Consider the following 14,437-nt stretch of genomic DNA (forward strand, 5'->3'; position numbering starts at 1 on the left):
TCCAAAGCTAATTGGATAAATTAAAACCTTGCTATTTAACAAAGGCAGGTCCTTAGAAACAGAGATAATTTCCATGTGGAGAAACTGAGACCCAGAAAATTCAAGTCGTAGAATCATCCTATCCTAGAATATCAATGCTGGAAGGGCCCCTCTCAGAGATCATCCAGCTGAACCTTCATGTTTTACAGAAAGGAAAGGGTAAAGGAGAATCATAGTCAAAGATAGAAGGACCTCAGACAACTTCTGATAAAGGGGTTTTTTTTATCTCTTTTGTCTCATGGGCCCTATTGGCAGTCTGGACAAACTTCTGAACTCCAACTTAGAAAACTATTTTAAAATGCATTTAAAAACACAAGAAATTATAAAGGAAATCAAATATCTTGAAATACAAATATGTAAATATTTAAAAGAACCAAATTCATGGATCCCAGATTGAGAATCAACCCCTGATTAGCTCAAAGCTTCTATTTTACAGATTAAAACACTGAGGCCTAAAAAGGGAAGCATTTTGTCCAAGGTGTCACAGCTAATTACAGATAGCACTATCACTATTTATTTAGTTACTTAGCAAAGGCAGACCATAGGGACAAAAGTGAATGGCAAATTTTAGGCGGTTGACATTTTGCTGTTTGACAAGTGTGTGAAACATTCCAATTACCCAGGGTCTTGCAAAAAAAAAAGCCTGGCTTCATCAATAGGGTTTCCAACAAAGCACTGCCCACTACTTTTCCTTCTAATTATACTAACCTCAAAAATGGCTAGTGATTTATATCTGGAAATTTTAAAGTCATTTAGCCTCATGAATTAAGACTGACTTGAGTTGGATTGCCAGCAACAGACATGGAAATGGACTTTTTCCTTGGCCACAGAATGCCAAGTACTATTTAGCAACTGCTGAATGACTTTGATCACCCAAAGAACAAGTGATAGATGCCTTGTTTGGGCTCCATCCAGGTTTTTAATGCTGTAATTCTAAACACTTTAGAGAATCAGAATTGATGATGTCGGTTCTAATTGGCAATCGGACACTCCAAATACCACTGCCAAACTTAGCCTGGGTCCCTTTTGTATCGTGTACCTTTCATTTTCTTTGTTGAATATTTTGTTGTTCCATGGTGCTTAGCTCAGCACTTTTGGGGGACAGAAAAAGAAAAGGTTCTCCGTATTTATCCCCCCTCTAAATGGGTATTTTGAAAAGCCAAAGATGTATTTCTTCCCTCACTAGTTTTTGTTTCCTCCATCAAGAATTTGAATTTAATGGTCCAAATTTGAACTTTTCCAATTGGTGGCAGCTGAACTGATTATTTGATGGAGATGTAGCCAAGACAAAAAGGACAGCTAAGTGACACTTAGAGGACTCTTAGGTCAGAGAAAGAAGAGGTGTCCTGCTCCCACCTGTGAGAGCTAGCTTTCCATAGAAAATGTCTTTGACATTGCTAACGATGATGTTTTCTATATCATAGCAGGAGCTTTTTTTTTAAGTATTGTTTTTATTTGACAGTTTGTTGAAGGATATGGATCCTTTTAAAGAATCATTTTGAGATAAGTAAAGTAAAATATACAGAATTACAAAGAAAATGAATGATATTTAAATACAGCTATTACAATGTTTAAAAAACAGTTCTTGATCCCAGGTTAATAATGATGTTATAGACAAAGTATATTTTAATAGATACTTGATCTCATAGACACAAATTTTTCCTCCAGTGTTGCAGATTTCAGCTCATCCATGACTTTTCATCCTGTGTGCTTTTGTGTTCTCTAAACAAGCCTCTTTGTATTTTAAAAATATTTTGTAGGAATCATGATAGTACAGACAATGTCCACGTAGTAGCCACCACTCTTCATATGTTGACTGGCCCATCCTCTCTTCTGATCATATGTATTCTGCATGATGTCTCTTAATTATCTTCTTGTGAACAAAATGTCTAAAATACACTTGGGGCTACTTTTGCCTTTACATTTTTCTTTGGGTTACGATGGTTTTAATTCTTTAGACTGAAGCATTCTATGATTTACAGCCATACAACATTATCTAGAGAATGTTGGCACTTTTATTTTGAGGGGAAGCTTGAGATCATTGAAAAACAGCCATTGTTCAGATGTAAACTTGCCCACTTGTCTCCCCATCCATTTTGGGTCTACTTTTGTCTATCATTAATGCCTCTTTAAAATGTATATATTGATGACTAAATGAATAGAATCACCTATATAACTGCATGGTCATATGTTTGAACATAGGCATTTTTAAATCCATTTATTTTTTTCCATGTGAATTATTAGGTCAGTTTTTATTTTCCCCAGTTACATGTAAAACAGGTTTTTGCTTTTGTTTTTTAAAACTTTGAATTCCAGATTCTTTCTCTTCCTCCCCACTCCCACTCCCATCAAGAAAGCACATGTGAAGTTATGCAAAACATTTCCATAAAAGTCATGTTGTGAAAGAAAACAAAGCCAGTTGCTCTTAGATAACAGGTGATCTCATTGAGGAACCCTGTGGTATTTGGAGTTTGATGTCATCTGCAAACAAAAGCATCTGAAAAATCCTTACTCTCTATAAACAAAAAGAAAAAAATGACAAAAAACCCTCTTCCCTTCCCTTACACTCTGTGCTGGACATCCTTTGTTACTATAGTAAGCATGTTTGGCAAACATATATACATCTGCCTGGTTTTTTTGGGGGGAGGGGTTTTTTGGTTTATTTTTTTGCTTTTTTATTAAAGATTTTATTTTCAAAACATATGCATGGATAATTTTTCAATACTGACCCTTGCAATACCTTCTTCCAAATTTCCTCCCCTTCTCAACATTAACATGTTAATATTATTAGCAACATTAATTTATTAACAAATAACAATTAACAAAATCAATAATAATATGTTAATAACATTTTTCAACATAAATATGTTAAATCCAATATATGTATATATATTTATACAATTATCCTGTTGCACAAGAAAAATCAGATCAAAAAGGGACAAAAATGAAAAAAACAAAACAAAATGCAAGCAACAACAATAAAAAGAATGAAAACACTATGTTGTGATCCACACTCAGTTTTCACAGTCCTCTCTCTTGATATCAAGCCAAAATGCGCTTCTCTGAAATCTTCTCCCTTTGTTTCTAATGCTGCTTTCTGAAACAAATAAATATAATCTATCTTCCTGGTGACAGACCACCTACCTAAAGGTAGCTATTGTGAATCCACATCTTCTCAAATGCCCTTCTAACTTCCTTATCCTGCACTAAGTTGTTAAAAACAAAAAGCTGTGTTTCTGTTGATGTTGAGAATATGTGATTATGTAAATACTGGCAAGTCTGTTCTACATTCCATCTATTTGTTGTCTTTCCAGTTTCAAATATAAATACTCTCAAGATGATTTGTCTTAATTGGAATTCATGCTAAAGTTCCTGTATGCTCATTCTCTCTGTTTTGAGGTATTATTATTTGTAAGATTCCAACATCTTCCTTCATGGTGTTTTACAAACTAGATTTGCTTTATAGTGGTGGTATCCTTGGTCTTTCTTTTCCTGATAAGGAGATCCTAGTGTTTGCTGACTTCAGCGTTTTCTGGGTTCTTTCTCTCTCTCTCTTTCTCTCTTTCCTTCTGTATTTCTCTCTCTTTCCTTCCTTCCTTCCTTCCTTCCTTCCTTCCTTCCTTCCTTCCTTCCTTCCTTCCTTCCTTCCTTCCTTCCTTCCTTCCTTCCTTGCTTTCTTTCTTTTTCTTGCTTGCTTATTTTCAAAATACATGTATAGTTTTCAGCATTCATCCTTGCAAAACCTTGAGTTCTAAATTTTTTCTTCCTCTCTTCCCCCACCACCTCCCTTAGACAGTAAGTAATCCAATATATGTTAAACTTGTACAGTTCTCCAATATATATTTCAATGATTATCATGCTGCACAAAAAGGAAAAAAATGAGAAAGAAAATTAAAAAACAGGCAAACAAAAACAAAAAAATGAAATTACTATGTTGTGATCCACAATCAGTCCCCAGAATTCTCTGCATATGGCTCTTACTATCCCCACTTTATTGGAATTGGCCTGAATCCTCTCATTAAAAAGAGCCACGCCCATCAGAATTGATCATCATATAATCTTGTGGTTGCTGTGTATAGTGATCTGGTTCTGCTCATTTCACTCAGCATCAGTTCATGTAAGTCTCTCCAGGCCTCTCTGAAATCATCCTGTTGGTTGTTGCTTAGAGAACAATAATATTCCATTACTTATTCAGCCATTCCTCAACTGATGGACATCCACTCAGTTTCTAGTTCCTTGCCTCCCAAAAAGGGCTTCCATAAACATTTTTGCACATGTGGGTCCTTTTCCATTTTTTATGATCTCTTTGGGATACAGACCCAGTAGAAACACTGCTGGATCAATGGGTATGTGAATGATTCCTTTCTTTAAAAAATATTGATATACATATAGACCTTAAACTTCCAAGTAATCACCAAGTCTTTTGGCCACTCTCATTTCTGAATCCTGAACCCTATTTTCCAACATTTTGGTGGAGAGGAGTATCTTTCCCTGTTCATGACTTCTGGTTGAAATCATCAAGTGTCAGAGTATATGTTTGACTTTGTCAGGAAGATCTCATATTCTTTGTACAGTCTCTGCTTTTTCATTCTCTGCAACAAATGTTGCTATGCAGCTGCATGATTCTATTTTTGCCTACATACCCCATACACACTCAAAAGCAACATGGCCAGTATCTTATGAAATGGTGGTTCTTCTTGCCTTTTGTGTGTACAATAAAACAACTTAGTTAATGTCATTCTTTGATTAGCAAGTGATATGTTAGATGCAAGCGAGACAAAGGTTCAATTCCTGTGACACTTATTAGCTATATGAAAATGGGCAAATACTTTACTAAGACTCAGTTTCTTCATCTGGAAAATGGGAAAAATAATATCTGCAGGGTTGTTGTGAGGAAGTAATAAAATATCATATACAAAAGAATTTCTAAATCTTTGAAGTAATGTACAGATGTCAATTATTACTTTGCTACTTCAGGGAGAATCTATGAATCATAATTCTATTTAGCTGCACTTTCCCTTTGTCTTCTGCTTTTAGTTATAGTGAGAATGATATTTATGTCATTCAGTTCCTTGAGGAATATCAGTCTCTTCATTGATAATTGGACAAGCACCTCTGATTTAAAGCACCAAAAGTTAAAAATTAATGTTCATAGACATAGTAATACTATATATCAAAGAGCATAGGCATTGTCAAAAGTATTCATTGTGAAAGAGAGAGCTTTAACTTTGGAAAGCTGAGTGTGCAGTGGTTAGAACCCTGGTCTTGGAGTCAGAAGGACTTGGATTTGAATCTTTTCTCAAGCACTTCTTAACTATGGGACTTTATGGAAGTCTCAACTTTCACAGCTTCGTTTTCCTCATTTATAAAATAAATAATAATAATAGCACCTATTTCATTAAGGATTTTTATAAGAATTAAATGAGATAACATGTCTAAAGTGCTTTGCAAACTTTAAAATGATGGACATTCTTTTTATTAGTTATTATGAACTAATAATAATTAATATTAATAATAATAAGGCTGATGACGAGCTAGCTAAATTATTTTCATGATTATAAAAGACTTTGCTTGATGTAATCCTGTTTTATCCTTACAACAAACCCCTGGGATAAATAGTATTGGTTTCATCATCCCATTTTTCAGACAAGGACACTGAGTCTAAGCTTTGATTCTTGGATCTTAACCCTGTTCCTTTTTGCCTATATGACCTTGACACTTTTCTGGCTCCAAGCTTCCTCAGCTATCCAAAGAGGCTCTGGACTCAGTGATCTCTTATACATTCTTTCTCTAAAGCCTATAAGTAACAATACATATAAGATTAAGTGAATTATCTAATTATCACACATCTAGTAAGTAAAGTGAGCCTAACACTTGAACTCAGACCTTCTGACTGAAGATGGTCCTCTTTCAATTACAAAAACTCTTTTGAAAAAAATAGGATCATTATGCAATTTTGTTGTTTTGTTACTACTGTTACTCCCATCACTTCTTTTCTACTTGAAAGAAAACTGAATATAATTGCTGTTTCTTGTATTTTCTGTCACTTAGTAAAATTGAAGTCCTTCCACACTTTGCTAGGTCAATTGCATGTACCTCCTAATTTTAGTGAATGTCTTCCCTTTGAAAATGTGAGCTCCTTTTGGGCACAAAGTATTTTCACCTTTCTTTCCATTCCCAGCCTGGCACATGGTGAGTAAATGCTTCCTAAATACTTGTCAACTGACTAACTCCATTTCTAAAAATAATCACGGTAATCATTCTTAAATATTTATAGTGTTTTCTTCACAGTAGTCCATGTGAGTATTAGTATTTCCATTTTGTAGTATCAATTATATTCTCTTTTATTCTAATTCCTTGAAAATTTCTAATCTCTCTATGGCCTATCTGGTCATTTTCTATTAGCTGAAATGCTCTTTTGCCAGAATATCATATATCTCAGCTACACTGACCAATTGTTTGTCGCACCATGACCCAACATGATTCACTTCCAATAAAGCCCAACAATCAATTAATCAGCAAGCACTGATTATGTGCCAGGTACTTGTTGAGGGAAAACACCTTTACTGAATGTAGTTTGTATTGCATCCTGATGGATAAAATTATTAATTGTGGAAAACTCCTTTAGAGCAATGTGAAAATAAGCTATACTTAAATTCCTCACGGCAGACTTGTCTGTTCCCTTTTTTTTCTTTCAGGTAGAAATTCTGGAACATTCCCATAATGTGACAGTTGGCTATTATGTCACGAAGGGGAAGCTGGTTTACATCCCTGCTGTTGTTGTTGAGGTCCTGGTTGCTTATGGCATTAGCAATGTCACTGCTGACCTGAAGCAGCATGTGCCAAATCTGCAGTCTGTGGCAGTACTGGCTTTGCCATGGAACCCTCAGCCAGCCTATGCCTTTCAGCTAAAGACGGGTGAGTGGGTCTCCTTGGGGAGCGCCTTTGGAGGGATCTTTGAAGGGAGCAAACCATTTTATTTCTAGGGATAAGAATGGAAGAGAGGAGAAAACACGATTTCAAAAGGGAAGCCCAAAATAACAGCTCACAGATAGTTTTATGTCAAGAAGTAAGATGTCATAGTGGAGAAGATGCTATGTCCCTGATGCTTACTAGTGCATAACTCAAATCTTCCTGGTCCTAAATCCAAGACAAAACAACTCACATGGGTGTAGACTCATAGATTTAGAGCTGGGAATGGCCTTCAAGGTAATCAACTCTAACGTCTTCATTTTAAATGTGGAGAAACTGAGACCCAGAAAAGTTTAGTGATTTGCTCAGGATCACACAGGAAGTGACCAAGGCCAATTCTATATCTACACCAACTGGGTAATAAAGAACTGAGGCAGGATTTTAACTCAGGTGACCGCCTCCAAATCCAGGGCCCTTTCGATGCTCCCTCACTCATACTTCATAGTTCATCTCATGCTTTGATATATACTACTTCATCTGCTCCTCATAAGAACACTGTGAGAGAAAAGAGGGAAATATCATTTATATATTATAACTGAGGAAACTAAGGCTCGAGAATATATAATAATACTTATGATTGGCTACACAGTCAATAAGGGGTAAATCCAGAACTTGTATCTGGTTCTCTGAGTTCGAGCTTAGCTATCTACACCAGGCTGCTCACTCAATATCAATGTTGGTGGGAGAATGGGAATGTTGCCATACTCCACTAATTTAATTTGGAACTAGTTGTACAAGTGACTGAGCATTGAGGCATTTAAAGAAAACAATTTGAAGATAGTTATCTCCCCATTTCGTGCTGCCATCTTTCCCTGAGCAGATGCTAACAGATACACTTATAATGAAATGAAATCCTTTGGTCTGCAGGGAACCTCGGCTTTGGCTGTGCCTCCAGTTCTTACACTTAATAAATCATTTAAAATGTTATGCTCCAATGTACATGAGCAACTCTTGCTGGGCCTGATCATTACGTACATTGTGTTGTGATCAAAATTAGTGTCACAGGCTATCATGAGCACAGTTAGTCCAGAAGGATGGGGAGTCCATGTTTTGTCAGAAGCTGATTTTTCTTTTTGGCTTTCTAGTGTTGCAGTTTGTGGGCCAGTCCGACAACATCCAGTCCTGCAAGTTTGCTCAGACGATGGAGCAGAGGCTGCAGAAAGCATTTCAGGATGCAGAGAAAAAAGTTCTGAGTACCACTAGCAATCTGACTGTGGAGGTAATGATCTACTCATAGGAAAAGGCAACTGGGTGAGGAGGTGGGATGGGGACAAGGACAGTCCAACCTAGAATGCAATCCTGTCAGAAGAGGAGGCAGCTTGTGGTAATGATTGCTGAGGGTGAAGATAACAACTAGAATTTATATAGCATTTTAAGGCATTAGTGTTTTACAAATATTACTTCATTTGATTCTCCACAACAACTTTGGGAGATAGGTTATATATATTTGTATACACACATACAGACACACACGCACACACAGACACACATATACCTGGCTTTAGGTACTGGGACCCTCAGCCATTCAGTTAATAAATACTTAAGTGCCTTCTATGTGCTGGACACTATGCTAAGTGTTGAGGATACAAGTAAGATGCTTATTGAAGGAATGAATGTATGTAGGAATGAATGAATGAGTTCCCTCTCTGCAGGAGATCGCCTTGGCTGAGTTTATCAAAGATCTCTCTCCACTGGGGAAATTGGAAAGGAGGAATCTGGTATCATCACACTCAGCTGGATCCTCCAGGCTAAGCAAGCGGCCATGGAAAACCATTTGACAAAAATATTTTGAGTATTATTAAAAGGCATCTGGGTAATACACTGAATTGAGCACTGGGCTGGAGTCAGGAGATCTGAGTTCAAGTCCAGTGTCGGACACTTATTAGCTGTGTGATCTTGGGCAAGTCACTTAGCTTCATTTGTCTCAGTTTGTAAAATGAGCATAGATGGCATAGTGGATAGAGCACTGGCCCTGAAGTCAGGAGGACCTGAGTTTAAATCTGACCTCAGACCCTGGGCAAGTCACTTAACCCCAGTTGCCTCACAAAAGAAAAAAAAAGACTTAAAAAATGAGTTGGAGAAGGAAATGGTAACTCATTTTAGTATCTTTGCCAAGAAAACCCCAGATGAGATAATGAAGAGTCAGACATGACTAAAAAACAACTAAATAATAAGTATGGAAGCAGTTTGCCAGGTGGATAGTAGGAGGATGAGATGAGAGGTGTGAAAACCTGCTAGCAGGCTGATGTCATCCTTCAGGTGAGTGCTAATGAGAGCCTGAACTAGAGGATGAAAATGTGGAAACAGATGGATGAGATACAGGGATGGAACTGAGAATCAGCATGGTGAGTGGTAATGAGATGAAAAGCTGGACTTGGAGGGGAAGAAAACCTGGATTCAAATTCTGCTTCAGTCATTTACCAGATTGTGATCTTAGAAAAATCACTTAGCTGCTCTGGATGTCAGTTTTGTCATCTGTAAAATGAGAGAACTGAACTTGATACCCACTAAGATCCCCTCTAAGCATAGCTTTGGTCCCATGATCCTTCTTGCTCTAAATCTGTGATCTCTAAAGTGAACCAACTAGATGTGAGAGAGAAGGAAGATAATACCGAAGCTTTGACTAAGGAAGAACAAAGATTCAGGAGTGAATTGTGAGGCACTGAATGAAATAGTGAAGTCAGAAGTTAGACCAGACTCTCGAAAGCCGCCTACTCCAACACCTCCATCGCGCCATTTCCTCCAGCTCTTTCAAAAGCAGTGACTCAGCCGGCACCTCTCATTTCTTTTTCTCTCCAGATTTTGAATACATCAAATGCTTCCCAGGCTGTAACCTTGACTTACGCAGTTTGGAATCAGAGCACCCTTCTCAACGGCACGGTCTCCAGCAGCCTCCTGAGCCAGCTGTCGGCCGAGTTGGTGGGCTTCTACCTCACCTACCCACCCCTGACCATCGCAGAGTGTGAGTATGCTCGTGGGAGGGAGCTGAGGTCACACTCCTGGGGACTCTCATCCAAAATGGCCTTCCCTACAATCGCATCTTTCAGCAGTCACCATGAGCTCTCATCTCATTCCATCCCCACCCTTTTCCTGGAAACGAGGGGAAAAAAATAAAGGTGTGATGGTTTTGAGTTGAACAGACTAAAAGTTGCTCACTTAACTGGCAGGGCTTCTTTCCCTCAGCCACCAGGGTTGATGTCATTCCCCCAGGTCGCCAGTTGGCAGAAGTACCCAGGCCGTCAGGTAACAAGGCACCTGTTCTATGTCGAGACATCCCAGCCCATGCAGCTTCATGATGTAAATTCATTTATAATTAAGTCTCTCAGCTCCCCTTGATGAAAGTCCCCATAGGGTTGTGGGCTTCCTCTTGGAGCCTGCACACCCTCTAATGATACAATTACATAATCCTCATTAAATGCATTACCTGCGTTCTCCTGAGACTGTGTATCCTTCATCTCCTGCCCCAAGATGGTTTTTTTCTTGCTAGCCACAGATAAGCAAAGAAAGGTCTGAGCTTGGAGATCTAATTTTCCTTTCACTTGGTGTGTTGTCCAAGGGTGGAGGGCAGGTTTTCCATTTATTAACCAAAAAAATTGTGTTTCTTCTAGTTGATTCATCTAATTGATTTAAATCCTTCAACAAGGACTTCATGGCATGCTCTTGGGTATTTCCATGCGATCTGGGGAGAAGGGATATGGGAACCTCTGCATTTCCCTAATCCCAATCTCCTTCCTGGCCGCATGTGAATTTTTTTTTTGTCTTCACCTTCATATTTTGATTGTCATCGAATTGTAAAGAAGCTTGAGACTGACAGTTAGAGGAAGTGCTGTCTGATCAACTAAATTTAGCTTTTAGACTAGCAAAATGCATATCATCATCATCATCATCATCAATTTTTTGGTCTAGTGATGCAGGGAGCTCCCAGTGTGTAAACTCCCTCCATTGATGTATACTGGCAGTTTGTCATCTTGGAGACTCCTCTGGGTCCTGAGAGAGTATATGATTTGCCCACAGTTACACTCTGCCATTATGTATCAAAGGCAAGACTTGAAGGCAAGTTTTCTTGATTCAAGCATTAGACCTCTAGCGACTATGGCATTCACTCTTTCCATAATAATAACAATGATGATGATGATGATTTCTTTTTAAAGTGCTTTATGATCATAGGGTACTGTCAGATACATAGATGCTTCACTAGAGCCTTAGCACAACCCAAAGGGCTGGTGAGAGAAAGTATGTGATTTTTTTCTAAGGTAACTTACATGAAATGCAAATACTCAGGTCTTTGGACTTCCAAGTACAATTATTTTATCCATTACACCAGAGGGATAGATGCCCATTCCCTGAAAAGATTAGCATTTTTGTAAATGAATGAAAACAAAGATCTAGGCAGGACAGCTCCCACTTGATTGGAAATATGCCTCGAGAGTATTGGCATTTAATAAGAAAACTACTTTATTGTACTATTCTGGCTCAGAGCTACAAATCCTAGAAAATGGTGAGTCTGCAAATCAGCCCTTGACTAAGGATATCCATTTTCCGTATTGTAGACAATGGTCCTGTCTGTGTTATGTGTTAATAGTCACCGAGCATGAGAAGGCTAGATTTAGTTGATTCATTCTTCTTAGCATGCTTGAATTTTCTTTCACAACAAACATTTGTAAGAACCTGTCCATCAGGAGAAATATAAGAAAGTATGCTTATCTTTGTTGTTTTGTTTGTTTTAGCCTTGGAATATCCAAACCTCGATGTCTCAGAAACAACTAGAGACTATTGGGTGATTACAGGTAACTTGGGTTCTCTCCTCCATTGGTTTGGGCTGACAACTGCATGTCTTCCACTAATGTATCTGGCCCTTTTGTCCATTCTGACTTATTCATCAGAGAGTTCATTCCCCTGGATCAATGGCAGGTGAGTATAAAAAAACAGGGATAGAAGAAGAGATCCTGCTGGAGATGACTTGAATGAGCTTAACCACTAATACTTCAAGATAGCCTCCTTTGAGAAAGAAAGAAAAATAAAGGTCTTCACTTAATATATCTAGCCTTTAATTCAGTAGTTTATAAGTTCTGTAAAATCAATGGTGTAGAACCAGGATAAGAAGTTTCTTTTTTAATTTTTCCTTAGTGAGAGAGTATGAGAATGTGTTTTTAGAGACTTGAGGAACTCCTGGTATGGAAGCCTCCTTTCCCAATGTAGATGAGCAAATTATCAGTAATATAAAGGGATGTTAAGAAAATAAGGATAAGAGAAGAGATCCTGCTGAAGATGACTATTGAATCAGTATAACCACTGATGGCTTCAGGATAGCCTCCTTTGAGACAGAAAGAAAAATAAAGGTCTCCATTCATACATCTAGCTTTTAATTTAGCACCCTTCAAGTTCCATGTGAGTCAATGGATCACTGTGGCAGCCAAGGAGACTAATGTGGTCTTGGGCTGAAGAAAATCTGGCAATGGGCCTGCTCTACTCTGTTGTGGCCAGATTTCTTTCGATGGGTTGTGGCCAGTTCTGGATACCATGGCTTTAAAAAAAACATGGATAAGTTGGAGGGAGAATGTCTGGAGGAGCACAACCAGCATGGTCTAGGGTCTCAAATAATGCCATATAATAGTTAACTGAAAAAAAAAACGTGCTTCATAGTCTAGACAAGAGAAGGCTTAGTAAGGGACATGACCCATATAGTATTTAAGGTGGCTAACAAAGAAAAGAGGGATTGAACTTCATCTGCTTGGTCCCATAAGGAAGAGCTAGGAACAATGGGATAAAGATCTAAGGAGACAAATTTAGGCTTGATATAAATGGAAACTTCCCAACAATCAGTGCTGTCCCAAAGTTGGATGAGTTCTCTCAAGAGGCACTAGGTTCTCTATTGTTGGAAGTTTTAAAGCAAAGGTTAAATGGCCATTAGTTGAGTACATATTATGGCTGGATTCTTTTCCTAGACTAACTAGTATTTATATAGTTTTAATATATTTTTTACTTTTATTTTTTTATATTTTTGTCATACACACACACATATATCTGAATGTCTTGCTTAGGTTCATGCTGTTAGCTAGGGAATGTGTACTAAGGGTCTTCTGCACTCCCAAGTGCATCACTGCCCACTAACTTTATGTTTCCTGGGGTCCTCTGCAATGCTAAGATTCAATGATTCTGTTGTGGTGGGTGCATTTTTCATAACCCTGGACAGGGACTTTCCTTTAGCGAATCAATTCTTGTAAACAGTTGGACGGTGTCATTCTTAAGTTGTTTGTTATGACAATGCCATAAACATATTTAAAGGAGCATGCCCTTCTACAGTTCCATACAGATTTCAAGTTAAAATCAGAAAAGATACCATTATTTAACATTTAAACATATATTAAGGATCTACTATGTTCCAGTCACTGTGCTATGTCCTAGGGATTCAAAGATAACAATAAGTAGGATCTTTTCTTGAGAAGTTTATATTCTTCCTCTTAGTTTCTTTTTACACAAATGCTATACCCATAATTGTATTAGGGGACCCAGGATACATAGTTTTCTTTCTTTCTTTCTTTTAAACTAGTGAGGAAGGTATAAAGCTTTGATATCATTGATTGGAGGAACTCCCAGTATGGAAACTCCCTTTTCCTACATAGATGAGCAACTAATCGGTAATTTAAGGTCATAGATTTAGAACTTAATAGAGTTTTGGAGGTATTTATCCTGATGCTAGATTTGACAGGTCTAGAAAAGTTAAGTTGTCCAAGGTAATAAAAGGAGGTATTAGAAGACCAATTTTCTAACCCAGGTCCTCTTGAGTCTAAATCCCATCTTCTTTCCACTGTACTCTTCCATTTATAAACTTATAATTGGCTTGGGCAGGGGATGGGACCGGGACTGGAACTGAGACTGAAAAGTTAAATGACTTGCCCAGAGACCAACAAATAGAATCAGGTTTTCCTAACTCAAGGTGCTCTATTTATTCACTGCCATGCCATCATTCACATAAAAAGGTAAAGCATTCTTCATATAAACCTCAAAGTGTTCTTTATAGCTATAGATAGCTAGGCAGCCCATAGATAGAGCACAGGATTTAGGAAGAGTGAGAGTGATTCCTTCTTGGAACTCTTTATTAACTGTATCATCCTGGGCAAGTCACTTAACTTCTCTGTTGTAGTTCCCCATCTTTAAAATGGGGATAATAATCACTCCTACCTCCCAGGGAGTGTTCTAAGAATCAAATGAGTTAACATGTCAAGTGTGTTCTCAGTATTAAAATGCTACATGAATGCTAGCTTTTGTTAGAATATAGTTATTGAGTATTGTTATTACTATAAAGGGAGGACAGAAATTAAAGAATTCTTCCCTGCTTTCATTTTCCCAGCTGTGGGTTCTCTAACACAAGTTTTCTTTCTTTTTTTTTCTGGAGCAACTATTAAGGGAGAATTCCTTACTGGAA

At 37.8% G+C, this 14,437-nt stretch overlaps 1 protein-coding gene across 7 annotated transcripts in view; it reads left to right on the forward strand.

Annotated features, from left to right (window-relative positions):
* Positions 1 to 14,437, forward strand: part of KIAA1549L (KIAA1549 like) — a 274,216-nt gene that overhangs the window by 159,457 nt on the left and 100,322 nt on the right. For 5 of the 7 annotated variants that reach the window (XM_074276445.1, XM_074276446.1, XM_074276447.1 and 2 more), the window contains exons 5-9: positions 6,738 to 6,957; positions 8,097 to 8,230; positions 9,811 to 9,973; positions 10,195 to 10,254; positions 11,739 to 11,798. In XM_074276445.1, the coding sequence (XP_074132546.1) occupies positions 6,738 to 6,957; positions 8,097 to 8,230; positions 9,811 to 9,973; positions 10,195 to 10,254; positions 11,739 to 11,798 (637 nt within the window). The remainder of the gene's footprint in view (positions 1 to 6,737; positions 6,958 to 8,096; positions 8,231 to 9,810; positions 9,974 to 10,194; positions 10,255 to 11,738; positions 11,799 to 14,437) is intronic. The other 2 variants (XM_074276450.1, XM_074276451.1) reach the window with 1 other exon arrangement.

This window comes from Sminthopsis crassicaudata, chromosome 6 (genome assembly GCF_048593235.1).
Source record: "Sminthopsis crassicaudata isolate SCR6 chromosome 6, ASM4859323v1, whole genome shotgun sequence".
NCBI classification, from domain to species: domain Eukaryota; kingdom Metazoa; phylum Chordata; class Mammalia; order Dasyuromorphia; family Dasyuridae; genus Sminthopsis; species Sminthopsis crassicaudata.